Source organism: Anarrhichthys ocellatus, unplaced genomic scaffold (assembly GCF_004355925.1).
Source record: "Anarrhichthys ocellatus isolate YVR2014 unplaced genomic scaffold, GSC_Weel_1.0 scaffold34, whole genome shotgun sequence".
NCBI lineage: Eukaryota > Metazoa > Chordata > Actinopteri > Perciformes > Anarhichadidae > Anarrhichthys > Anarrhichthys ocellatus.
This window is the reverse complement of record NW_022280064.1, coordinates 3290482-3315891: the sequence shown is the minus strand read 5'-3', so window position 1 is coordinate 3315891 and position 25410 is coordinate 3290482. Positions and strand designations below refer to the sequence as shown.

The 25410-nt window shown below is 43.1% G+C and overlaps 5 protein-coding genes across 8 annotated transcripts in view; 2 read left to right on the top strand and 3 right to left on the bottom strand.

Moving 5' to 3' along the window:
• The window catches only part of LOC116393742 (uncharacterized), a 20299-nt gene extending 13383 nt beyond the window's left edge, over window positions 1-6916 (bottom strand). Inside the window, exons 1-6 of the mRNA XM_031866308.1 lie at window positions 6727-6916; window positions 6367-6426; window positions 5999-6122; window positions 5812-5914; window positions 2930-3043; window positions 2735-2851 (exon numbers count right to left, since the gene is read on the bottom strand). Coding sequence (XP_031722168.1) covers window positions 2735-2851; window positions 2930-3043; window positions 5812-5914; window positions 5999-6122; window positions 6367-6426; window positions 6727-6745 — 537 coding nt within the window. The 5' untranslated portion in view covers window positions 6746-6916. The remainder of the gene's footprint in view (window positions 1-2734; window positions 2852-2929; window positions 3044-5811; window positions 5915-5998; window positions 6123-6366; window positions 6427-6726) is intronic.
• Window positions 6917-9503: 2587 nt separating this feature from the next.
• On the top strand, window positions 9504-15634 carry rmdn3 (regulator of microtubule dynamics 3). The gene is made up of 12 exons (XM_031866044.1): window positions 9504-10019; window positions 10585-10774; window positions 10984-11124; window positions 11655-12003; window positions 12195-12297; window positions 12455-12515; window positions 12614-12689; window positions 13064-13141; window positions 13246-13344; window positions 14049-14102; window positions 14464-14544; window positions 14671-15634. Exons 1-12 carry the CDS (start codon window positions 9812-9814, stop codon window positions 14725-14727), a joined length of 1497 nt encoding a protein of 498 aa, XP_031721904.1. The 5' UTR covers window positions 9504-9811; the 3' UTR covers window positions 14728-15634.
• A 45-nt stretch (window positions 15635-15679) lies between these two features.
• On the bottom strand, window positions 15680-19698 carry rad51 (RAD51 recombinase). Of its 3 annotated transcripts, none has more exons than XM_031866045.1 (10): window positions 19644-19698; window positions 19187-19289; window positions 18850-18987; window positions 18549-18666; window positions 18350-18441; window positions 18107-18201; window positions 17868-17981; window positions 17447-17576; window positions 17007-17128; window positions 15680-16457 (listed from the first exon to the last, which is right to left on the bottom strand). In XM_031866045.1, the coding sequence occupies exons 2-10, from the start codon at window positions 19268-19270 to the stop codon at window positions 16334-16336; spliced, it is 1017 nt and encodes a 338-aa protein (XP_031721905.1). In that variant the 5' UTR covers window positions 19271-19289; window positions 19644-19698; the 3' UTR covers window positions 15680-16333. The 3 variants fall into 3 exon arrangements, with proteins under 3 accessions (XP_031721905.1, XP_031721907.1, XP_031721906.1); XM_031866047.1 differs by having other exon boundaries at window positions 19187-19273; window positions 19644-19647; XM_031866046.1 differs by lacking the exon at window positions 19644-19698 and having other exon boundaries at window positions 19187-19328.
• A 467-nt stretch (window positions 19699-20165) lies between these two features.
• Window positions 20166-21283, top strand: smim8 (small integral membrane protein 8). Its single transcript, XM_031866048.1, has 2 exons — window positions 20166-20428; window positions 21000-21283. The coding sequence occupies exons 1-2, from the start codon at window positions 20300-20302 to the stop codon at window positions 21156-21158; spliced, it is 288 nt and encodes a 95-aa protein (XP_031721908.1). The 5' UTR covers window positions 20166-20299; the 3' UTR covers window positions 21159-21283.
• The window catches only part of ddx51 (DEAD (Asp-Glu-Ala-Asp) box polypeptide 51), a 6754-nt gene continuing 2435 nt past the window's right edge, over window positions 21092-25410 (bottom strand). The window contains exons 6-16 of one of the 2 annotated variants that reach the window (XM_031866043.1): window positions 25211-25282; window positions 25018-25124; window positions 24708-24816; window positions 24462-24607; window positions 23863-24055; window positions 23635-23750; window positions 23388-23504; window positions 22751-22852; window positions 22606-22669; window positions 22360-22494; window positions 21092-21797 (exon numbers count right to left, since the gene is read on the bottom strand). In XM_031866043.1, coding sequence (XP_031721903.1) covers window positions 21780-21797; window positions 22360-22494; window positions 22606-22669; window positions 22751-22852; window positions 23388-23504; window positions 23635-23750; window positions 23863-24055; window positions 24462-24607; window positions 24708-24816; window positions 25018-25124; window positions 25211-25282 — 1179 coding nt within the window. In that variant the 3' untranslated portion in view covers window positions 21092-21779. Of the gene's footprint in view, window positions 21798-22008; window positions 22495-22605; window positions 22670-22750; window positions 22853-23387; window positions 23505-23634; window positions 23751-23862; window positions 24056-24461; window positions 24608-24707; window positions 24817-25017; window positions 25125-25210; window positions 25283-25410 lie in introns of those variants that run through there. The other variant, XM_031866042.1, reaches the window with a different exon arrangement.

Genomic DNA, 25410 nt, shown 5'->3' with positions numbered 1-25410 from the left:
GGGGGGGGAACGGACCTGTTTGCGATGCGGCAGCGAAGAGATGGGGGGGGGGGGGGGGGGCTGGGGGAGGGGGGGGGGGGCATGCTCCTTTCACTTGCTAATAAGGTCAGCTGACCACACGATGCATTTGCTCAAGCTTCACCAAGGTAACACGACAATAGACGCCGGCCGCTTGGACGGCTCTCATGAATGGATTCACACATGAAAACATCTCCTGACCGAGCGAGCCCGAGCACGCTCTCCATCACAAAGCAGCACTAGTTGGAATAAATATTTTGGCTGCGGCATCGTAAACAGGTCGGTTTGTGAGCCACTTCAGACGTCAGCGGAACAACGCAGTGTGTATGTGTGTGAACACAAACCGCTGCCGGGGACAGCAGCACAATGTTACTTTGTGTTAAACAGTGTGACTGATCACAAGACCGATTCATAAGACTTGCTTTGATTCACTCAAGATACCCGAACACGCGTTTCACAACCAGAAGGGAGAGATTCTAATTTACTGCATGCATTTACTAAATACTATCATCATCTGTGTTATGAACATAATGTAGGGTGTTTGTGCCAAGTTAATACAGAATAAGGATGCAGATACCACCTCAATCAAAACCTCTTCAATCAAATTAAGGGCGATCAGTAAGAGTCCTACATCAAAGTCAAAAAATAACTTATACATGTCTTTTTATTAATTTATTTTAAGATGGTCATAATTTTTAAATCTTTGACCCCTTAAGACAGCCGCATTGTTAACGTCTGACGCTTGATTTGCAACACGTTTTCTATGGAGAACACCTCCCAAAATCATGTATACAGTTGTGTGAAAAAGTGTTTGCCCCCTTCATGATTTCCTATTTTTTTGCATGTTTGTCACACTTAAATGTTTCAGATCATCAAACAAGTTTAAATATTAGACAAAGATAACACAAGTAAACACAAAATGCAGTTTTTAAATGAAGGTTTTTATTATTAAGGGGGAAAAAAAATCCAAACCTACATGGCCCTGTGTGAAAAAGTGATCGCCCCCTAAACCTAATAACTGGTTGGGCCACCCTTAGCAGCAACAACTGCAATCAAGCGTTTGCGATAACTGGCAATGAGTCTTTTACAGCGCTGTAGAGGAATTTTGGCCCACTCATCTTTGCAGAATTGTTGTAATTCAGCCACATTGGAGGGTTTTCGAGCCTGAACCGCCTTTTCAAGGTCATGCCACAGCATCTCAATCGGATTCAGGTCGGGACTTTGACGAGGCCACTCCAAAGTCTTCATTTTGTTTTTCTTAAGCCATTCAGAGGTGGACTTGCTGGTGTGTTTTGGATCATTGTCCTGCTGCAGAACCCAAGTGCGCTTCAGCTTGAGGTCACGAACAGATGGCCGGACATTCTCCTTCAGGATTCTTTGGTAGACAGCAGAATTCATGGTTCCATTTACCACAGCAAGTCTTCCAGGTCCTGAAGCAGCAAAACAGCCCCAGACTATCACACTACCACCACCATATTTTACTGTTGGTATGATGTTCCTTTTCTGAAATGCCGTGTTACTGTTACGCCAGATGTAACGGGACATACACCTTCCAAAAAGTTCAACTTTTGTCTCGTCAGTCCACAGAGTATTTTCCCAAAAGTCTTGGGGATCATTAAGATGTTTTCTGGCAAAACTGAGACGAGCCTTTATGTTCTTTTTGCTCAGCAGTGGTTTTCGTCTTGGAACTCTGCCATGCAGGCCATTTTTGCCCAGTCTCTTTCTTATGGTGGAGTCATGAACACTGACCTTAATTGAGGCAAGTGAGGCCTGCAGTTCTTTGGATGTTGTTCTGGGGTCTTTTGTGACCTCTTGGATGAGTCGTCGCTGCGCTCTTGGGGTAATTTTGGTCGGCCGGCCACTCCTGGGAAGGTTCACCACTGTTCCATGTTTTCACCATTTGTGGATAATGGCTCTCACTGTGGTTCTCTGGAGTCCCAAAGCTTTAGAAATGGCTTTGTAACCTTTTCCAGACTGATAGATCTCAATTACTTTGTTTCTCATTTGTTCCTGAATTTCTTTGGATCGCAGCATGATGTCTAGCTTTTGAGGATCTTTTGGTCTACCTCACTTTGTCAGGCAGGTCCTATTTAAGTGATTTCTTGATTGAGAACAGGTGTGGCAGTAATCAGGCCTGGGTGTGGCTAGAGAAATTGAACTCAGCTTTCCAAAGATGTGATAAACCAGTTAATTTATGTTTTAACAGGGGGGGGGGGGCAATCACTTTTTCACACAGGGCCATGTAGGTTTGGATTTTTTTTCCCCCCTTAATAATAAAAACCTTCATTTAAAAACTGCATTTTGTGTTTACTTGTGTTACCTTTGTCTAATATTTAAATTTGTTTGATGATCTGAAACATTTAAGTGTGACAAACATGCAAAAAAATAAGAAATCAGGCAGGGGGAAAACACTTTTTCACACAACTGTAGATAAATCAATATGCCATTAAATGTACCACAAAAACAAATTTAAGCATTAATCAGTGAAAAGAAATGTGGTAAATTGATATTTCTGTTTTAAATTGATTGACTTGCGTTTGTATTAATTCACATATCTACTCATCTCATTTTCATTAACTTTGCTGAAAAAAATGTATGCATTATTAAATGTATTAATTAATTTATGCATTCATTTTCCTTAAAAGCATTTCTGCTTCATTATGCAAATGAGGGGGCTTTTCCGCCTACTGGTCGATGAACCGAGTGCAAAGATTACCTTGATGAAGGCCACCCAGCTCTGGTGACAGTAAACCAGGTAGCCGCCCAACGATGCCGTGAGCTGGCTTCGGTCAATGTAGTTGGAGAGCTCTGGGATTTCTTTAAGAAGCACTTTCTGCAACAGAGAAGAGAGCGGCGTTACGTCCTGAAGTCAACAAACCACAAAGAGTACAGTGTGCGTCGTTTCACTCACCTTGAAAGAGGCCATGAGAGACTTTGACGGAGCCAGGAGTTTCAGCAACAGCTTGACAGCTTCCTTCTTTTTGGGCTGAATTATGTACACACTGTGGACGGTCCGCTTGTGCCGCTAGAAAAGAAAGCCACAGTTTGTGATGCTCAAAAAAATTCCTTAACATTTCCTTTTGTAAATGATGTTAATTGGAAAAGAGAAAGTTTGTGAGTCAGTGGGCCCCACGAGAGCTGCAATTCCAACCATGGTCCAAGTAGTGGACGTAATCGTCGTGACGTCACCCATTGGTTTGTGGACTGCCGTTTTGAAGCCTCAAGTTTGGCTTTTTGGCCGTCACCATCTTGGTTTTTTGCAGCCAATGAACAGGAAGTGACCGTATTTGGACTGCGGAGGAGTGACGTAGAGATGCCGTATATACGACTCTGGTAGAGACCTGTCAATCACTGTGTAGCCCCGCCCTAAAGCATCCCCTGCTTTATGGTCTGTTTGACTCTAAATGGACCATAAGTTACTAAATGAACATCATGCTGTATTGAAGAAGACTTGAAACTAGAGATTGAGACCATAAACTCATGTTTACTGAGGTAATAAATCAAGAGAGAAGTAGAGTCATTTTCTCATAGACTTCTATACAACCAGAGGAGTCGCCCCTGGTGGACACTAGAGAGAATGGTTTAAGACACTTCAGCATTGGCTTGAGCCGAGGGTTGCTGCCTGGTACAAAAATACAGTAAATAAAATTACCAAAACCCATCGACATTCAGTAAAAAGTGCAACTTTTGGGGCCATTTGGTAGTCAGGGGCTTCAGGGCCGCTGCCTCACAGCCCAGCGTGATGGCTGCGTATCTGTTAGCTTGTTAATCAATCACATCAAGATTGCACGGATCACCACACACAAGACAGAAGGTAATCATAAATCAGGTTTTTTCCCCCCGAATCCCAGCAGTTTGTTATTACAAAATAAAATGTTTAAACAAGTCCGTGTGCATGCTGACATCAGGCCAGCAGCTAAGACCTCAGAAACTAGAACACTCTAGTTTCCTTCTCGAGTGGAGGACAGTTGATCTGGGTGAGAAAAGGCAGCAGCCCGACATAAGCGTGCTCATTTAATGTAATTTCACTGAGGCGTTTCTATTAAAAAAACAAGCATGTGACCAGCAATGCATGTGACCCCCGCCCCCTTCTCCACACACACAGGACTTCTACTATAACCACCACATGCTTTACACACTTGGTATTGTACTTTGAAGAACAGCTCAGACCACAGCTCTTTGAATCTAGAATGCAAATGTTGCATAACTTAAATGCTGCAAGAAAGAGCTCCGCTAGTCAAGAGGGCAATCACAAGGTGAGTGCGTCACCGCACAGTGTGCAGAGAGAACCCTCATGCATAATTCATACAGAGCCAACTGCAGAAACACCAAGCTACAGTTTCACAAAAGATCTGTACGTACATGTACAATACTTTCACTTAAATGAAAACAAACACTGGTCTTCCATCTTTTCTGCAGCAGAGAGGAATGCTCTCTTCAGGATGGGACAGTCTTCTCGGCCCTAATTCAGTTCTGCGGTTGAAGTTGGACTTTTATCTGCCCAGAGGAAATAACATATCTAAAGCTGAAATGAATCCAGCACTGATCCAACAAACGGCAATCTTTCAGTCAGGAGACCGCGGTTCGTTTCCCACATGAAACAAGCAGTCAGCGTTCATTTATTTGTCACGTAACTTGCGTACTTCAGTGACAGAAGATCTCTAACTTAGTATTTTTATTGTCTGAAGCCAACTAAAGTTGTTTACTGTGAAGACAACATTTAGCTCGTTATGGGGCTGTGAGTTACGTACATTTTCTCATCATTGTCTAATCATGCGGTGGATGAATACAATTGCAACAATTCACAAGAAAATATTAATAAAAAATGTACTATCATTTTGTACTATTGTTTTCTATTAAAGAAAGTGATTAAAGATTTAAAAAAAACAAAAAAACACGTCCTATTGGAAAACAAGGTGCTCTAAATTTAAATAAGTGTCCAATTCCTGCGTGTTTTTTTTTGATGACCAAGAGGAAACATTTTGGAAAATTCCACGATATTCCGCCTTTAAAAGCAAATTACATTCCACAATCTGTCTTTGTCTTCAGAACAATTGTAATCAAATATCCAACAGGCTGTTAAAAAAAAAAAAGAAAAAAAAAAAAGGAGGTCCTTGAGCGTGCCACCATGAATGCGCGATTTAGCCTAGGACAGACACGGAGACACACACACACGTGACCGATCTCACTATCTCCCGGCGGAGATATAGAAATACTTTGTTAGGCATCAGTAGTGAGTAAATGGGCAGAACATAACTGCTCAATTAGTGCAGCGTATGTAAAATATCCTGAATACAAACACAAGCTGCAGGCCCGTGAGAGACAAGAGGGAGCTGATGCGCGTTTGAAAATCCAGCACTGTTTACATCCATGTTTACTGGCTGACGAGTCTTCGTCCCCATCTTGGCCCCTGCCGCTGTAATCGATTCTAGTGTGTGTAGTACCACATCATGTGCATCCTCATGTGTGCACAAGATAACAAGGACGCACTCATGGAGAAAAATGCTTCATAACTGAAACTCCAGAGGCAACCTTTAATCCTAACGGACAGTGGTGCTGTTGGCTCATCATGGATATGTAGTTACTGTGGATGGTCTTGTTTTTAGACTGACAATGTCAGGGAATCTTTAGAAAAACACGTTGCACTGTTGCAGCGTGAAGCACACAGGTTATACTACTGCAATCAAGGTTTTTTTTTATGCATTGATACAGAGGGTTGCTGTGGTATATCCACTCAGCACATATTCTTTATGTGGTTTGTATCCACAGCAGCGTACTCGGCCGGGACAGTACCTCAAGCAGGAGCAGCGTCTCGGCGACGAACCTGGTCGTCGGGAGCGAGGCGTGCCTCAGATCGGCCACCACCGACACCAAACTCTCCTTCTCCTGCTTCTTACTGTGGAGAGAGAACAAATCCATCCATCATTACATCTCTCACACACAGACACACACTCACAACAAGCCTCACGACTCCACCTACTTGTGCAGACACAGAAAGTAATTTATGAAGTCCACCACTTCTGCTTTGCAGAGTTCTGAGGAGAGTTTGGCTTGTTCGTCTGCAGGGAACACGATCAGAGGGCAGCCATGTTGATCAAACGCACCTGTACGGACAGATAACAAGTTAAGTTGCACTTAATTCAATACAAAAATAAGTCAATCTTGTCAACAAAGCTTAACATTGTTATATGATTATTGTCAATATTTATCATTTCAATGCAGCAACTCTTAAAGGCTTAAATGAGCTCTATAAGTCTTAATTAGGAGTTTTCATCCCTGGCCAAGCTTCATTATAAGCCTCATTACTGTGCATTTAAAACATTTTTAATTGGAGGATTAAATAGCTACCGGGGAATAACACGGCTGCAGAGTTGAGCACGTGATCAGCAGGCACCGACTCGTGGAAGTCTGAAAAAATAAAAATAAAAAAATAGGTGTGGAAAATGATTATTATTATTTATTTTTTATTGAAAACTCTGGAACCGCAACAAGAATGTTTCAACAGTTATTTCTGCAACACGACCACTGGAGGAAAAACCGGACGCAGCAAATTCCTCACAGAGGAAAAACAAAGTTGAGCAGCAGCTCAGTGAAGTGATGGAGACTTTAAAACTGCCCACGTTTAATATAACCTGTAACAGTGGAAATAACACGAGTTATCACGGAGGATAAACAAGGTGACGCGTGCAGACTTTGTGTGTCTCCTACCTGTTGCGTGTCGGCTCATCTTTCCTCATTCGTGGCTCATTTCCACGACAGTTTGGTGGCTTTTTTATGTGCAAAGCGAAACTTGTCCCTTCACTAACAACCCTGAGAGAGCTGGACGAACACGGAGCACTTCTACCGCTGCTCGCTGCCTCTCTCCGCCATGTTGACAGCGTATTCACCCACGGCTGGCTGAGATAGACCCCGCTGACTGGATGCTGTTCGGCTCGTTTATATCAGAAAGAGGGCGGAGACAAAACACAGGAGGAGGAGGGCACAAACTGTTAACAGGTGCTGTGTCGAATACATTGTAAACTTGAGTAAATGTATGGTCTCAATCTCTAGTTTCAAGTCTTCTTCAATACAGCATGATGTTCATTTAGTAAATTATAGTCCATTTAGAGTCAAACAGACCATAAAGCAGGGGATGCTGTAGGGGCGGGGCTACACAGTGATTGACAGGTCGCTACCACAGCACGGTTGTCCCTGTTCCGTCTTAAAACTTTATTAAACCCTTTCAGTGTGTTTTTAGTTTATAAACATTTTGGTGGCTTAAAAATGTTGTATTCGGCGTCCGGTTGTACTGAGCCTCACTTCTGGTTTCAAAAACCAAGATGGCGACGGACAAAATGCTGAAATTCCGCTTCAAAACTTGTTTAATAAAACCGTACTCCACAAATCAATGATTAAAGTCATGATGACTACGTCCACAATAGATGCCATTGAGTTGCATAATGGTAAGTGTAGGATCCAGTACTTTTTGGAGTTTAAACCATACTAGGAACTAAAAGTCAGGATCTGCTGCTTTAATTTTTAAACATTCTTTTTAAATCTGTCTCTCAGAAGATCCTCAACCTTATGTGAGGGCAATAATACATCTCTGAAATAGTTCTACACCTTCAAACAGTCCATTGTGTTCAGTTAATATTCTCTATAAATAATGATTATGCCAAATAAATAAAGGAAATAGTTTTCATTTGTTATCTGAGGGCCCGTGGCTCTAAGCAGCTGGTCAGGTCACTTGTGCCTTCAAGCATTTCCTGCAGTAGGAGCAGCCAAGCCTTACGTGTCTGTTGATACACCAAACTGGTCTGACTGCATGGAATATTGTTCTCACACAGAACCTTTGTTTCATTTAAGTCATTGATCATCATTGTCAAAGTGTGCCGATTCATTTCAGGGTTTTCAAGGCTCATTCCAGCAGCACCCTATAGATTAGTCCAGTATTTGTTATACGCAATTGTAAATGATTTATGAGTAAAAAGAGAGATTTGTGAGAATTTTATTTCACAGATTCCCTTTTTAAAAGTTCTGACATTCTCAGTGTTTTCCAAATCAGCTTGCCCAGTTTCTACATTGTGATTTCAAACACAGCCTTATTTAACGTTACACACAACTACCAAATGAGGGCACTTTGGTTTGGTTGTGGCTTTTTGGAAAACAGTAATATCCCATTCATTGACCAGAGGATATGCTAAATTTACATTTTTATAAATTAAGCTCAGATTTAAGTGTTCAAATCATTTAGACTCGGTGCTGAACTTTCATTGGGACACCCTGCAGGTATCTGTCATGTGGATTTTCACTGCTTCCTGCATGACATTGTTATTTCCATTGGACACATTCTTGGCACGCTTCAGTAGCAACATGAAGAAAGAAACAGAGTTGTGTCCATTGTCTATATTTGCATATCTGGGTCAGGTTCACAGAATAAACATGGTTTAGCAGAGGCTCCCATCCACTCCCAGGCATTATGGGGGATGTAGTCTTCCCAGCATGTTTCATCCTGATTGATTAATGAAAAGAAATCCTCTGTTAAAACCTTCAGAATATAGAGAGGAATGAAAGTGTAAAGTTTGGTGTATGTGGAGCTACTGAAGTGGATCAGAGTCTGAGAATAACCTCATTTAGAGAGAACGTCCTTTAAAGAGATGTTTAGATAAATTACAGACATTTTGTAGACACTACAGGTGAATAGCAAATCATTTGAGACACCATGTGATCAGCAATTGGCTTTCTATTCATAAATAAACATCCCAGGCATAGATGATAGGTGGTAAAATCATTGCAGGGACAGATTAAGCCACTTGGGGGCTGGAGGACACATTAGCTTCCCCTGTTGAGGCACAACACATTCTCATGCCCCAGGTTTGCTGGATGCCAGTTGTTTTGTGATGATTTAACTAAACACAGATCTGTTTAAGAATGTGCACCATGTGTGGGCATAATATCAACAGCAACATTAAAGGTATTAAAGCATGGACTTTGAAACGCGGCCCCTTTATGAATCAGGACCTCAAGATTGGATAAGAATGTAGTAAGAATTAAAGTCTTTAATTTAGTTTAATGGCACATTGGTAATCAATCAAAGTAGCTGCAAGCAGACAACCTGGAGCAGTCTTGGTTGATCATTTTGACATAACATCTCATATCTGTGTCTAAGTATATCATAATTTACTCTTTTAATTGTATTTTTTATTTATATGATGTCGACTTTCTACATATTCATATTCCGGACGGAAATGGATTTCCAAACGTTGCACCCTCACTTGTCAACACCTTTTATTTTGTAGGTTGGAACCGGAAGTTATTTTCCCATCTTGACATCAGTGCTGATGCAATGTGACGTAGTCATGTTATACATTTTCATTGCATCATTGCAGCTAGCCGACACACATTTTACACACCTTGTTATGATGTAAAACATCAAAACACTGAAGGCCGCTTGTCAACACCTTTTATTTTGTAGGTTGGAACCGGAAGCTATTTTCCCCACGCGCTAGCCTCGTTGACGTCAGTGCTGATGCAATGTGATTTAGTCACGTGATATATTTTCATATTCATTGCAGCTAACTGACACACGTTCACACACCTTGCTACGGTGTAAACAAACCGTCTTTTCGTATCGTTTCACTTTAAAATGTGTGTTATGTTTTATATATAAACTCGATTCAGTCTCAAGAGGAACAATTGTAACATCAAGCTAATTACCTTTGCAGTCACCTTTATTAGCCAGTGAACGCCACAAACAGTGACATGCTAATGAGGCTAAGCTAACGTGCTAGCAGCATCTGCGGAGTGCGAAGAGATGAACACGCCGCTCGGGAGGAGCGGGTTGATTGGACTCGCGGTCGGAGCCACAGTCGGTTGTGGCTTGATCGCCTTTATGATTTACCGGGAGATCGATAGGAGAAGATCCCGGAGTCTGGTGCTGGAGGCCCGGTCAGCTCCACGGCTGTGTGACGGGGCGGAGGAAGAAGCGGTGCTGCTGCTGCGGGAGACGCTGGATGCTCAGGGTGGGTGGGTTTCTGTCAAAAGATAGTATCTCATAATAATGACTTACTATCTCATAATATGAGATGTGATGTCCCAATAGAATGCATAATGCATGCAACAGTACGCACTTTGTGCCAAAGTTGCTGCTCCCTTAGGGGTTTGAATTGCTCTTATGGTGGTGGAGTCCGGGTGTAGGTTGTCCTGGGAGCTGTTTTTAATGGGCATTTGCTTTTAAAAGGGCCACCCAAGGCAAACTGGTCCCAGGTTAGTGGCAATTCTATGAGGCAACAGATGAGCTTAAATATTTGGTGAGAAGCAGCAGCGTTGGAAGGAGACAGTTGAGGTGGTTTAGGTGCATTGAACTGGAAGGAAAGCAGGAACAGCCTCAAGTTACACTGGATTATATTTCCTATCTGGTCAGAAGGGGCTCGTTAGGGAGAAAGACGTGGTAGCCTGCTGCCTCCACAACCTGATAAGCAGAGGATGGGTGTTCATGTTTGGAGGAGTGGGAGAAGGGTTAGGGATCGGAGGATTAAATTGCAAGTCCAAACCCTCACATCTAACATTTTTGGTCTCCTTCCCCAGAGGTGGAGGCCCAGCAGCAGGCCCTGGCAGCGGTGGCGGCGGCGGTGCAGGGCCTGTCCCCAGAGCGGCAGCTGGAGCTGAGGAACCAGCTGGACCAGGTGCTCACCTGTGTGTCCTCGCTGCGCTCAGAGGTGGCCGAGCTGAGGGGCGGCCTGCAGGACATCGCGGTGCAGATAATCCAGGATGTCAAGTAAGTCACAGTGGTGAGATGTACAGTATCCGTAAGATACCAAACAGATCAGATAAAAAACACACCACTGTCAGTGTTGTCAGAAGGAAAGTAACTTCCTCACTTTTCAAACAAACCAGCATTTGAACACATAGCTGCTACAACAGGATGCCGGATAGTTGGCATTATCTGACTGATGTGAACGTATGTTCCTCCTCCCCCACATTCAGAAAGGGAGTGGAGGACAGTCAGCGGGTACGTCGGCGGCGCCATCTTGTCCACAGGGAGCGCACTGACTCCAACGGCTCCAGCTCCATCTATTTCACTGCCAGCCAGGGCGTGACCAGCACGTACGAGACCAGCGAAGGAGGGTACGTCGTGGGTTGGTGGTGTTAAAACGCAGCACACTAACTCATTTTTTGTGATTTGGCGTCGTGTTTATGAGAGGAGAGGAGAGGAGGGGAGTAGAGTAGAGTAATGGGCTGTGAGTCAAGTAGGAATCGAACACTGCAGGACCAGGTCAGCTGATATCTAGGTTTGTTTTTTTAAAAGCTTCTTAACAAGCTTCATTAGTTAATTGCTGTTAATCTCTAAAACCATTAATGACTGTTAACTAAATAGTGCCAAGTGTGGCTTTCAGGTTTAGACTGATGCTGAGACACAAAGTCAGACACAAAGAGTTTCATAGAGACCACTTAGCTTCAACCAAGGAATAAGCTCTGTGGATTATCCAGAGTAAACGTGACACTCACTCTGGAACGTGATGTTGCTGTTGAATGTTGTAAATGTAATTTTTCAATGCTGTGTGAGCAACACACTCAATTTCATTCACACACGATGGATCCTCCTGGCGGAGATAAATAATAATCATTTAAATCAGCGAATAAATAACTCGTCCCAGGTACTCGACGGCCTACGCGGAGTCCGACTACACTGATCGCGACACAGACAAAGAGGAGGGCGAGCGGGAGCCCGAACAGGAGTCTGAGGAAGACGAGGACCAGAGCTGTGCCACCGTCCTCACGCTCCGCCAGGAAGACTCCCAGGAGGAGGAAGTGGAGGAGAGAGGGCTGCTGGAGGAGGCGGAGGAGGAGGAGGAGGAAGAGCAAGAGGAGGAGAGGCTGCAGCTGGTGACTGAAGTCCCCAGTGGGGAGCTGGCTCTCCTCCTGGCTCAGAGCGACATCCTCCACACCGGAGACGCCAGTTTAAAGGCAGAGGGCTTTAAACTGCTGCTGGACAACAGAGCAGAGGTAAGGGACACTGAAACTATTACTAATAATAATATCATCATAGAATATAGAGTACAGATCATTTTAGATGAAGTAGGTATGAAATACAGCCCCCTGAAGAATTTTCAGATCTTGTTGACCAACTAAAGAGCCCAAACATTTGCTGGTGACACTGACACTGACTGGTGCTTCTACTGATTCTGTGTCGGCAGTATGGAGACAGCAGGGAGTTTCTGTGGCGACTGGCTCGGGCTTACAGTGATATGTATGAGTCCACTGAGGACAAACAAGAGAAGAAGAGCTACGCACAGCAAGGTGATGGACACACAAACACACACCCAGACACACCCTGCAATGAAGAAGTTACAACTCAAACAGAGAACTCGACTGACTGTGTCTCTGCCTTAGTTTATCGTGGTATAACATATGACTGTTGTAGTTGTTGTCATTGAGCTGTGAGCTGGTGTTACAGGTCAAGAGGAGGCAGAGTCGGCCCTGAAGAAGAACGGCCTTAACGCCGAGTGTCACAAATGGTGAGATAGCATTCTGGATTTCAACCACTTCTATTATTGCTGCAAACGATTCGTATTTTGATGTCACGATTCTGATTGAAGTTTTTCTTTGGCTCCAGGTTTGCTGTGTTGACAGAACTGACCTCCAAGCATGGGAGCATGCATGGCAAACTAAAGAGCAGCAACATATTAAAGGTAACGCGCAATAAAGGTAACACAGGCACTTACTTACTGACATGCTTGCTGACTGACATGCTTGCTGACTGACATGCTTGCTGACTGACATGCTTGCTGACTGACATGCTTGCTGACTGACATGCTTGCTGACTGACTAACTTATATTGACAACAAGGCAGAGTAAGGTGCTTGTGTATTTACTGCAAGATTTGTTTGCGTTCAGCAGCTTGATGGAGTCTGGAACAAATGACAGCTTCAGATGTTTGGTTTTGCGATTAATCTTCTTCAGGTTCATATTCAGAGAAGAGTGGACGTTGAGAGTCTGCAATGGTTTTTGTTGCTTGTACCTTTTTTTTTATATGAGTTTTTTTGTTTTTTAAATCTCCATCCAGGAGCATCTGGACCGAGCAATCGCCCTCAGAGATGATGACCCCATGTGTTACTACTTGCTTGGCAGATGGTGCTACGAGGTGAGAGAAGGGGCTGGGCGTGTTTATACTCATTCCAAATGGCCACACTCGTACTTTATTCGGGCCACGACTCTGGGAGTTTTCAGGTGTTTGTGTCTGTGCAGGTAGCCACTCTGGACTGGTTGGAGAAGAAGGCGGCCGCTGCCCTCTACCAGAGCCCCCCCACCGCCACACTGCTTGACGCGCTCGAGAACTTCCTCAAGGTACCAGAGTTCTGTAGCTGACGAGACATTTCTGCACTCTTAATTTTACATGTTAGACGTCTACTCCATATGTAGTGTGAACCCTTTTACAACCAACGTCATAATTACGTCTCAGTGTTTAGCTTCGTTAATATGCGTGGAAGCCACGAGCACGCACAAAGGCGTTTATACTCAATCCTCAGATATGTAAATAGTGCTTTTAGCAGTGAACTATTTGTGACAGTCACGTCTGAAGAGATCTGATTTTGCATGCAGCTAACACTTAGTATAAAAAATAATTCAGAGGTACAAGCCGAGCTTCGTCACCACTAGCGGAGCATTCTCGCACGAGGCACAGGCGGTAAGTTATGTTGTTTTCTGGCGCGCGCACCTCGAGCCGGGCTTCACTACGCCGAGTATAAACTAAACTTTAGCTGGAGACGAAACAAAGGGAAACACGAATCAGCTCAGAGTAGTGGGCTGAAGTCACACATCCAAAATATCCTCTCATAAAATGGAGCTTAAAGTTTCAGTTGGTTGCAATCTGCAACCTCACCGCTAGATGGCGCCAAATATCTACACACTAATAACTCAATAACCTTGGCAGCCTCTTACCCACGATGCTTTGAGAAAAATGAGTGGCAAACGTGGTTTTGTTTTCCTTGGGCTTTTCATTTTGTGATTGTAGAAGTGAATGTTTCATATCTACAATATTTGTCTTCCAGGCAGAGGAACTCAGTCCAGCTTTCTCCAAGACAGTGAGACTTCACATCGCTCAGGTAAACGATCCCTCCGTGTTTTTCATCGACCGTCCAATAGAGTGTGTGATTATTGAGTACACAGTGTAGTAACGATCAGCGTGACTTCACCTTTCAGGAATAGAGTGCTGCAGGGAAGACGTATTTTTGTAGGCCAACCTCGGCAGTTAGCATCAACATTTGTGACGGTTTTCAAACATTTTCCACAACGTTCTCCACCAGTTGTACATTTCTTTACAGTATGAATGCTCAGAATGTCGTATTAACACGGTTCTTAACACTGAGCCATTCACGTACACATCTTAGGCATACAAGCAAACAAAAGGATTTTAAATTTGTGTTTCATGCCAGCTGGTTTTTATTCATGTTGTTTGACTTTTAGTGTCACCAGAAGCTGGGAAACATCTCGGAGGCCACAAACTGGACTGAGCTGGCTCTGAAGACGCCCACAAACTCTGATGATGTAAGAGCATCCAGTTTAACACATGACAAATCACCAGAAATGTATTTCTGTTCACCGCTTTCAGTATTTAGAGTTGTGTAGATTACTATGTGCATGTTTCATTGTTGCCTTTTCTGTATTTCTAAGGATGAAACGTCTGAACTGGAGGCTCAGCTGAGAGTCTTAACTGACAGAAAAATCTGAAGAAAAGAAGAATTCTACTGAGATCCAGCCGATGGCACCGATTGGCTAGTCAGGCCGCCAATCTGTGGTCATCCAATCGGATCTCTTTTCCCTTCATTGGTGGATACTTTTGTCACTGTGAAATATGGAGTTTATTGATGTATATTTATTTTCTTTAACAATTGAGCAAATATCGCTAAAAGTTATATATCTTGATGTTTCTTTGTTTTCTATTTGTTTGCCTTTTTAACTGATATTTTTTTTTTAAAGGATCCATTTCCCAAATGACATAATCCTATCTGAGCACTTCTCTCTAATGTGCAGATGGTTTTATTTCAGACTGATATCTCAAAACTCTGCATGGCTCGACACCCCGACAGGGAGGATCTTTTATTCTGTTTGATTTTTGGAAGAGTTATCTGGACACCGCGTCCTGTTTAATCAGGGATGTTCTGAGAGCTTTACGTGAAGGGAAGCACTATAAAAATAAACCTATTTAACTTAATTTATTTGTATTGTACACACTTCATTCTAATATTGTTCTGATGGGTCCATCAAATCCTTTGATGCATTTCTGTGAAGATAAATGACTTTATTAATGTAGATGTAGTAACACTAGTATTTTTGATCTGAATATATACGTTTTTTTCAGTTAAGCTCCAACTTAAATCACTGAAATAGATCATTTAGTTTAAAGCGACTGTACTGAACTACATTCTTTGGTTTGTGACTGACAATATTCGTACTTTACTTTGTGTCGAGTATCTTTGCTTTGAGTGGTTTTACATTCCTGTCGTCTGAAGTGAAAGTTAAGCTGCAGGTTATTACTTTGATCTAACATCACTTTTCTTGTTGAGGTTGATTTTGCTGATTCATTTGATCCTGAAATAAAAAATATGCACTTATGTGACACATGGATAACATTGAATAAAATGATGTTTTTTGGATTCATGTCTCACAAATGAGAAGTCAGTTTAATGGTAAAACAAGTTTAATTTAGCCACGACACTTATATACAGAAGGTTGTGGTGAAGACGAACACAAAGGGACAAACCAGTAGTGAAGGAAGTGACACGACAAAGTAAAATAACTATTCTCAGAAAACACTTAAAAACGAAAACATTCAACAGAAACTTGAAGACTAAGCTTCAAAAAAAGATCAAACTATTAAAAATAGTTTTCTCAAATAATTTTTTTGACCACTCAAGGCAACTCAAGAGATGCATTGCACCCAACAAAGAAATAAAAAAAGACCATATTTCTAATTATAACTTATTGAGATACCGATCTTGTAATTATGAAGTAGTATCTCATAGAATAACAGATCTTGTATTACTATGTCACAGTTGCAGGAAAACTTTTCTTTTCCCTTTGTTGAGTGAAATGTGCGTCGGTGTGAAAGAAAAGGAAACATTCCATCTTGCTGCTCCAGGTCCTGCAGCCTGGACCTTCTTATCCTCTCTGCCTCAATCAGCATCAAATCATACAACGTCCGTCTCTGGGTCACCCATCAGTCCGAGGCTCTGTGTGAAGGTCGCGCATACACACACACAACACTTTAGTCCGGGATTGAGTCAGCCGGTGTGACGGTAACATTTACCACCCTGCTCCCTGCCTCTCCGTCAGCTCAGTCCTTGGCGTCGCCCACTCCGTCAGCGTTGATGGCAAACATGGCTTCAGACTCCGGCAGGCAGGGCGAGTCGTAGATTTTACAGATCCTCGTCTCTCCTCGGCCTTTCCTCAGGTACAGACTGCAAAAAACAGACTTTTTAATCGTAGCGTCACAACTCGTACTAACACTTGTTCTTTAAGTCGAGATGAAAAATGCAGTTTTAACACTTTTAGATCACATCCCATACTGTGCAGCTACAATATGCCAAATAAATTACAAATAATCTACTTTTATATTAAAATCATTTTCTTCCTGTAAGACATAAGACGTGTGCTTATGTCAGCTACTAACGACCATTCATATCATGCAGGAGGTGACCTCTGGTTCTGCCGAGTGAAGCCGACGCCGAAGTTTTAAAACTTGCATTCTCTCTACTGACCACCAGGGGGCGACGCCTCTGGTTGTATAGAAGTCTATGAGAAAATGACTCTACTCTCTTGATTTATTACCTCAGTAAACATTGTAAACATGAGTTTATGGTCTCAATCTCCAGTTTCAAGATCAGAACACCAAAATGTTCTTGCATGAGGTCCATAGAAGTCCTGGTGTCATGAAGCTGCAGCCGTGACCTCTTCTCGTACCCACTCATCTCTATTTAAAGTGTCCAAACACTCAGTGCATCACTCACCGTGTGGTGGAGGCGTGAGCCATAATGTTTCCCCCGATCGGTTTCTTGGGATCTGCGGAAAACATGGCTGCCCCATCCACCTGCGCCACCACCTGGTTGGAAATCACCACTGCAACGCCGAACTGTCGTGACAAAGGGTTGAGGCAGACAAAAATACTTTTGATACAGGAAAAAAAAAAAAAATCCATTTTTTGGGCATTGATTACAGCGCCATCATGTGGCCGGTCGGAGTCGTATTTCTTGGGAAGCATTTGCACAATATTTTCAGTTATTGGGCAAAGTTTAAATGTCTCTAGCTCGTTCCAGGACACAGACAACAAGTATCAAAGTGAGGAATTCCCCACACTTTTGAGTTATCGCTCGGGTCCTAAAACAGCAGGAGCGAGAAACATCATCACACAACCAGCGCGTCTCAACCTCTTAGGAGTACAGCCGCCTACCTCGTCCGCCAGCCGGAGCAGCATGCGGAGGAAGCGTCCCAGGTGTCCCTGTCGGGCCGACAGCTCACCTCTGCCCGAGTAGTCTGTTCTATACAGAGCTGTGGAGCTGTCCACTATCAGCAGGGCATACCTGACGCACAGGGAGGGAGAGGGAGAGAGAGTGTGTTTGTGTTAGCTGCAGAGATACACACTACTATCCTGCCTACTCGCACTGAAACATCATTCCAAATAACTGCGGTCATTGGACATATTCAAGAAGCTGATACAGGAATACATGGGAAAAATATAGCAGCTAATGCTACAGTAGGTGTTCAGTGGTAAAATGTACTCAAGAAATCTATTATTTAGAGACGAGTTGAGGCTCAAATATGCATCTGATAAGTTAATACTCTGTCGGTAGAGACTTTTGGTGCTGACTGACCTGGACTCGGCCATCATAGCGGAGGCTTGGTACAGCAGCTGGGTCTGATGGTCTGTGTTGAAGGCTCGGGCGTAGGCTACGTTGTCCAGAACGTCACTGCCCACCAGCCCGTACCTGAAAACACGGAGAGTTCCTCCTATTTTACATTTCCAAATGCACAACAGGCAGGACGGCAACATATGAGAGACGGACAACATGGATGCAGAAAGGACGTCCCAAAAATACACATGTCGACTCACCTCTCAGCTACAGCTAGGAGTCTCTCTGGTCTGAAGGTTCCCTCTGTGTCGATGTACATGGCTTTACCTTCTCCACCCCCCTGATCAATGGGCAGCTGTGGACAGAAAGGACAAAGTCATTTTTAATCTGCAGCACTCACTGTTAACCAGAACCAGAACAGGTGTGTCACATTGTTCTGTATCTTGTGTTTCATCAGTACGTGGCTCATATTTGACTTTGTTCTACACTGAGGCCGTCTCTACCTGACAGGTGACAGCGAGTGTGTGGCACAGCTGGGTCTTCCCCGTCCGAAACTCCCCGAACATCTCTGTGATGGAGCCGGTCTCGATCCCACCTGCAGGAGAAACAAATAACTCAAAAATTAAACAATAAACTTCACGTCTCCCCCCCGCATGGTGCACTCAGGCTCAATATTTGGATCGTTCACAGGGTTTTACGGACCCTGCAGGAGTTTGTCGAGCTCCTTGGAGCCTGTAGATATCTGGATGATCTCGGCTCTCCTCTGGTGGAACTCGGTAGCTGTGGTGAAACCCATCGGCACAAGTTTGGCAGCTTCAGCCTGGGAGGGAAGGAGAAATAAAATACAGTGCATTAGAACTAAAATATCTGCTGATAACAGTGAATATCAACACTTGAAATAGTAACACAGTAGAGTAACAGAGGGGGGGTCGCTACACCAGAACAGTCCAGTCAGCACTCATGCATTCTTCTGGGACACTGAAAGAAGATCGTTGTTTCTTACTAGAATCTTGTCAGCCTTGGCCTCACTGATGCCTTTGATGTTGAGCAGCTCCTTCTTGGGTGCGTAGGCCACTGCCTCGATGGTGTGGAAACCTGCGTCGCCCAGCTTCTTGATGTCGCTGGCACCGACCCCACATTGCTGTATGCGGAGAACAAGAGACAGCTCAACATGAATCCACAGGGAGAGAGAAGACCGCAAAACGTTGTTGGGTTTTAGGAACAGTCCTGCTAGTGGCCCTGACCAAGGAAAGTGGGTCAAAAACGTTTCTCCCCAAAACCAAAGCCCCACTCAGGCAGAACATGGGCGATTACAGTTGTACAAAGTGAGATATACACACCTCCAGTCTGCTCAGAGGCTGTGGGCCGAAGCTTTCTTCCTCCTCCACCTCTGTCTCCACCCTGGCCTCGCTCCTCATAGCCATGGTCTGAGTGTGAAGAAACCTGGTCAACAGAGAGGAGACAGGAGGGCTGTGTGACAGATAATCATGGTGGTGTCTTAACTATAACGAGCAAGCGTCTGGTTGTCATAATTCCGTGACATGTGCTGGTAATTTAACGTACCCGGTGAAACCAATACACAACCGGTATGGCTTTAACCCTGTTATTGCTTTACCGTTAGCTTGTTAGCATTAGCGCTGTTTTCGCATTAGTTCGCTTCTTTTCAGCAGCGTTAAACCGCCCAAACCAGCAGATAAACCGACAAGTTAACTACGTCACGTGTATCTTACCTGTGGTTTCTAATAATATAATATACAAGTTTTCATTTGATAAAGACGCAGGACTCGCTTAACCTACCTGCTGTCTGTCTTCTAGCTAGTTTCTCTCGAACTCGACTGTTTGATAAGCAAAAAGCTCCCGCGCGACACACAAACAAAACGTGATGACGTTGTTCGTGAAGACGTCAAGAATCCAACCAATCAAAACGCAGCCGATCTGTCCTTCAAAGTAAAAGTTCCAACAGGAAGTCCTAACCCTGTAAAGCCTGAACCATCTTCTTCTTCTTCTTTTTAGAGGTTTATTTGCGGTTGGCAAACAATGAATTGGCGTATTACCGCCACCAACTGGTATGGAGTGTGGATCAGGATGTCTAGTAAAAAAATAAATAAAAAAATAATAAAAAATGAAATGAAATAAAATGAAATAAAATGAAATAACATGAAATAAAATGAAATAAAATTCTTGAAGAAGAAGAAGAAGAAGAAGAAGAAGAAGAAGAAGAAGAATGAATGAATTTCCGCTCACAACCACCAGAGGCGCTGTGATATTTTAAGTCCTCACTCTCCTCCTCTTCTTCTTTAATCTCGTCTCCATCGTTGACTTTGAAAACATGGCTACGCTTTAAGGTAGACAGCATAGACCAAAGGACCAAGAAGGTCTGCAATGTTCATTTACCGAGCTTCGTTTTCATAACATTTCTCTAAAGAGCCGCGGTTCATAGGTTTTGACCGGACATGGCGGATAAAGACGTCGGTCAAGGGAAGGAGAGTCCCGGGGAGAAAGGTTTCCGGACCCCCGGACTGAGAGGCGCACAGACCACGACCCTGTTCAGAGCTTTCAATCCTGAACTCTTCATGAAACCGGTGAGACTCAAACTGTCATTAAGCCAAATAATAATAATAATAACTTTATTTATATAGCACGTTTAAAAACAGTTTACAAAGTGCTTTGACAGACAAAGAAGCAAAAGCAAGACAATAACAATAACAGAAAGCTCAGTGAGACAGTTGATACGATTGAAATAAAATATCTATATATATTTAGTAAAATCAGCAAATAAAAATAAAACAGACGACATCACATAAAAGCCAGTCTGTAAAAATGTGTTTTAACAAGTTCCAAATAACTGTTGGAACTTGTCTCTGTATCTGTAATGTGTAACTTGTTTTGACGTGTACAGTTTTGGAGATAACTGAAAGTTAAAAAACTTAAAAGTACAGGTTTAGTCCATGTTTGACAATGATCAAGAGTTTCAGACGTAAACAGTGGCATTCTCTTTAGACATCTTTAAACGATACTTGGCACCTGTTTATTATTTAGAAAGTGTTTTTTTTAAATGATTTTTCCTCACTCAGAACGAGACAGTTCACCTGCTGCTGGATAAAATGTCCTCCAAAGACCTTCTCTGTAACGTAAAGCTGTGTTGTTTTGCAGAACAAACCCGTGATGGCGTTCGGACTGGTGAGCATCACCTTGTGTGTGGGCTACCTGGGCTACATGCACGCAACGAAAGAAAACGACCAGCAGCTGTACGAGGCAGTCGACAGCGAAGGAGACAAATACATGAGGAGGAAGACTTCCAAATGGGACTGATGGCACGACACGTTCTATGAGAACCTCTTCTATGAGAACATGTTCTATAATGCTGTGTGTGTGTGTGTGTGTGTGTGTGTGTGTTATAAGGACAGAGTAAATTAAAACTGGATTGAAAAAAGGAACCGTGTCAAACTTTTCTCTAAATGCTTCCATTAAACTTCTGCAATCTCTAAAAATAACTGAATTTTGAGCAAACTCAAAGCAGACCTGATGTGAAGAAAGACATTTGAAGATGTTTCCTTGATCTGTTGGATAAATATAGTTTCTGAATTCATGAATATGATTATTTATGATGTATTTATTAGAGTAGTTTTGGCCCTAAAACACTGACCACTCCTTATATTTAAGAGACAGACGGACTGATGTGAAGGATAGCTAAACTAATGTTCACGTTTTGTAAATAATGCATTATCCACTTCAATCATTACCTCACTTAAAGGAAATGGACATTGAGAACTGGCACTGTGGCACTTAAATCACCAGCTGCACCACACACAGACAATTTATGTTTTATTAAACAACATAAAAAACTCCAAGTACAGCTGAAACACAAAATGAAATGTGTTCTTCGTGAAGCACAGACGTCCGCTCGGAGAAGGATCATTCGGTGTTGCTCCGTTATTTGGCTCTCTCGTCCTGTAGAGACAAACAAAAGGCCGACAGTCTTTCATATCAAAGCTTTCAGGTGAACGTTGTCTTTTTGTTGGTTGAGATTTGCATGAAAATGACTAAAACTAGTTAGTTTTCAGGAGGTGGAAGATGGTAACAATAGCTTAAAGTTACTACGAGGAACTTTCATTTTGTGTCTATTTTGGTGGTCCCTGTGGACTAAAGTGGGAGTGTTTCAGATCACCAGAGTCCCTTTAAAAAAAACTCTAATTTGACTGATTTCACCAGAATCCAAACCGATGACGAGCATTAACAATAACTTTATAGAAATACTTAATCTCGCTAAATGTCTCATTCACTTCTGCAGATCATTTAGAGGCACCGGTGTTCAACTTAAACTGTTTCATAACCAGTTAAAAGTTCCTCGCGGTAACTTTAAGTGTCACATTGAAAATGACAAATTCATTGACATAAATGATTGAAGGAGAGTTCAGTTTTAATAACACAACGACCAGATATGCACAGAAACCCTTGAAACCATGCACATTCAGTCCGTTTCAACATTTAATGAATGTGTTTGAGATGGTACCTTGATGGCGTTGGCCAGCTCCTGCAGAGTTTGTTCATATCGGGCCTCCATACCCTTCAGGTTCTCTGGTTTAACGATCTGCTTTTGAATCCCGGGGGTTCCTGCTTCCACCACCATCTGAAGGAAGTTCTTCTCCTGAGTGGGACGAGAAAAAAAATATTGTTTTATAGCATCTTTACATCCTGTTTATGCTGTTCATACTCTATCATCCATATTTAATCATGCTTGTCTGTAGAAGAGCTCCACCTGTACGCCCAGCAGAAAGGTGAAGGCCAGGCCGGGTTTCCCTGCTCTTGCTGTTCTTCCAATCCTGAAAAATAAAAAGGGACAAAGTCTCAGTCAGAACATATGATGGAGCTACAACACGCAACATGGATATTGGACGGCTCACCTGTGAATGTACGTCCGGATGTACTGCGGCGCGTCGTAATTCACAACACATTTGACCCCGTTGATGTCGATGCCTCTGGCAGCTGCGTCTGTGCTGATCAACCTGCAGGTTTTAGTTTGATTCATTGCTCATTAAAGCGCCCACTGCAGGAACTCACAACTGGCTCAGTCAATAAATATATAAATGAATAAATATACATTAAGAGAATAATATATACTGTATATATTCCCTTCATTAGGTCTATGATCATGATGACTACTCTATGGATACACTGCTTGACTCTTTCTCTACCGTTACATAAAGCACATAGTAACAACAGCGGGAGTTTTACAGTTGGTAAATATTTATAATGTAAGGCGACACAAACTTTCATGCTTGTGAATTTGCTGTCTTGTGTGTAAATTGCTATTTTTTCTGACTGTTGTTTTGGATAATAGATGACTTGTGTTTTATCTTTCTAAAGTATGTTCAGTATATAGATGGACTTGAAATGAAATGCCTGATGAAGTTTGCTGTACTGGAACACAGACACTCATAAAAGACGTATCGTAACTGTTGACAGTGTGCCGGAGCTGATTTTTCATTACTTTGGTTTGTCGCTTATTCTCCAACACAACTGTGTGCATTCAAGACTCACAGTTGGATCTTTCCTTGTTCAAACTCCTTCAGCGTCTTCTTCCTCTCAGCGGGAGAGAGCCGGGAGGAGAACTCAGCGGCCTGAACTCCACCGAAGAGATGCACCAGCAGATAAAGTCTGAGGAGGAAGAAAAATGAACCAGTAAGGCCACGCTGAACAGGTACAATATATATATATGTATATATATATATATATATATATGTATATATGTATATATATATATTGTAACAGTGTTGCCGTCTCCGACCTGTGTGCGGTCTCTCTGGAGTTGGTGAAACAGAGGACGGGGCTGAGCTTCATGCGCAGGATGAAGTGGAGGATGAGGAGGGGCTTCTTGCTTAACGTACAGGGAACGTAATACTCCTAAACACATACAAAAAAAAAGGTGCAGCCATTAACGAAGTGAGCTGAAGTTCAATCATGTTTGTCCGACGGTACAGCGCCTCCTTCCTGAAGGCAAACGGTCATCTCTTACCGTCAGACCTTGGGGGAAGTCAAAGCCGCCCTGTGTCTGGGTGAGGGCTGCCGGTGTGGTGGAGCTGGAGTGACTGTGGATGGAGCTGAAGAGTCGGGGCTGGTGGAGGCCCAGCTGCTGAAGCTTCTCCGGGTTCTGTGTCAGTGTGGCAGAAAACAGCAGCTTCTGCAGCGGCATCTGAGGCGGAGACAGACTGAGAGGGGACACGGATAATGAATGATGTTTTTATTTAGCTATATTTAAGTTACTGTGAAGAACTTTCAACTGGTTATGAAACAGTCTCAAATTGATACTGATGCATCGGTCCAATATACCGAGCCAGGCTAGCTATAAACCCCTGCTTCCAGTCTTTATGCTAAGCTAGGCTAACCGCGCCCTGACTCCAGCTCTGTACTGAACACACAGACATACATTTCATATCAATCTTCTTATCTCACACTCGGAAAGACGATATATATTTCATATCATTTTTGAACTTTTCCTTTAATAAAATGTTGAACAGTTAAACATCAGGTATATACTGTAGTGTTCTGAATAAAACAAAACTCTTACTTCTTTATCCACTGAAAAGAGACTTCAGGTGTGAAACACAGACTCACCTGGCTGCTGTGACGTACGCTGGCTCAGTCCGCCTGAAGATGGACCCGACTTCTGCACCGCCACCTGATCTGTACACCGCCTTCACCACCTGACTGAGCCAAGACTGGTGCATGCTGTCAATCATCCTGTCAGCCTCGTCAATAATCTGGAAGGGATGAGAGAACGAAAGCACACCAATGGTAGATGGTGGACAATGTCACGTATTTCTGCTATTGGTTTTAGTTGCGCATGTTTTAAGAACTCACAAGAAACCTAAGGTGTTCCAGACTGAAGCCTGAGTTCTTGTTGATGTGATCGACCAGTCGACCCGGAGTGGCAACAACAATGTCGGCTAAACTGCGTCTCATGCCCCCTCTGGAAGAAAAATAAACTATAGTGAGTATTGTACAAATACCACGTCCTGATCTGATATTTATTCATTACTATGTGTTCAATCATTCTCCTAATGCAAAGTGTTGGTGCCCCCTGGTGGTGGTAAAGAGAAAGACAACCATCTGCCATCATGGAAAAAATACTTCTTAATTTAAATACAACTTTCAACCGGAAGCAGCTCACCTGAGTTCTGAGAGTGAAGCCTGCTCTGCAGCAAAAGACTTCTGACCAGCCACCATCACCACTTTCAGAGAGCTGCCCTCAGCGTATGATGTGAACACTTTGCAAACCTGTACAGGAAGAACGTGTTCAATCTACAGACCTAAACATTACTGGATTATGTTATATCCAGACTTTTGTTTTGAAAGGTTCTGACCTGCTGGGCGAGCTCTTTGGTCGGCAACACGGCCAACGCCCGGACTTCACACACCACCCGCTCCGTCAGCACCTGATGGTAGAGAACGTCTTTATTTAATCTTGAGAGTCTCCTTCCCTCCTCTCTCTCTCTGTCTCTCTGTCTCTCTGTCTGTCTCTCTCTCTCTCTCTCTCTCTCTCTCTCTCTCTCTCTCTCTCTCT

What these genes read in the sequence shown, in the direction of transcription:
- rmdn3 (XM_031866044.1), top strand. Translation starts at nt 9,812, where the DNA reads ATGAACACGCCGCTCGGGAGGAGCGGGTTGATTGGACTCGCGGTCGGA. An exon ending in AACGCCGAGTGTCACAAATG is followed by an intron (nt 12,516 to 12,613) that starts GTGAGATAGCAT and finishes CTTTGGCTCCAG; the next exon opens with GTTTGCTGTGTTGACAGAAC. An exon ending in TTGGCAGATGGTGCTACGAG is followed by an intron (nt 13,142 to 13,245) that starts GTGAGAGAAGGG and finishes GTGTCTGTGCAG; the next exon opens with GTAGCCACTCTGGACTGGTT.
- rad51 (XM_031866045.1), bottom strand. Translation starts at nt 19,270, where the DNA reads ATGGCTATGAGGAGCGAGGCCAGGGTGGAGACAGAGGTGGAGGAGGAA. An exon ending in GCTCGACAAACTCCTGCAGG is followed by an intron (nt 18,442 to 18,548) that starts GTCCGTAAAACC and finishes TTTCTCCTGCAG; the next exon opens with GTGGGATCGAGACCGGCTCC. An exon ending in TGCTCCGGCTGGCGGACGAG is followed by an intron (nt 17,129 to 17,446) that starts GTAGGCGGCTGT and finishes TTGTCACGACAG; the next exon opens with TTCGGCGTTGCAGTGGTGAT.
- smim8 (XM_031866048.1), top strand. Translation starts at nt 20,300, where the DNA reads ATGGCGGATAAAGACGTCGGTCAAGGGAAGGAGAGTCCCGGGGAGAAA. An exon ending in CTGAACTCTTCATGAAACCG is followed by an intron (nt 20,429 to 20,999) that starts GTGAGACTCAAA and finishes GTTGTTTTGCAG; the next exon opens with AACAAACCCGTGATGGCGTT.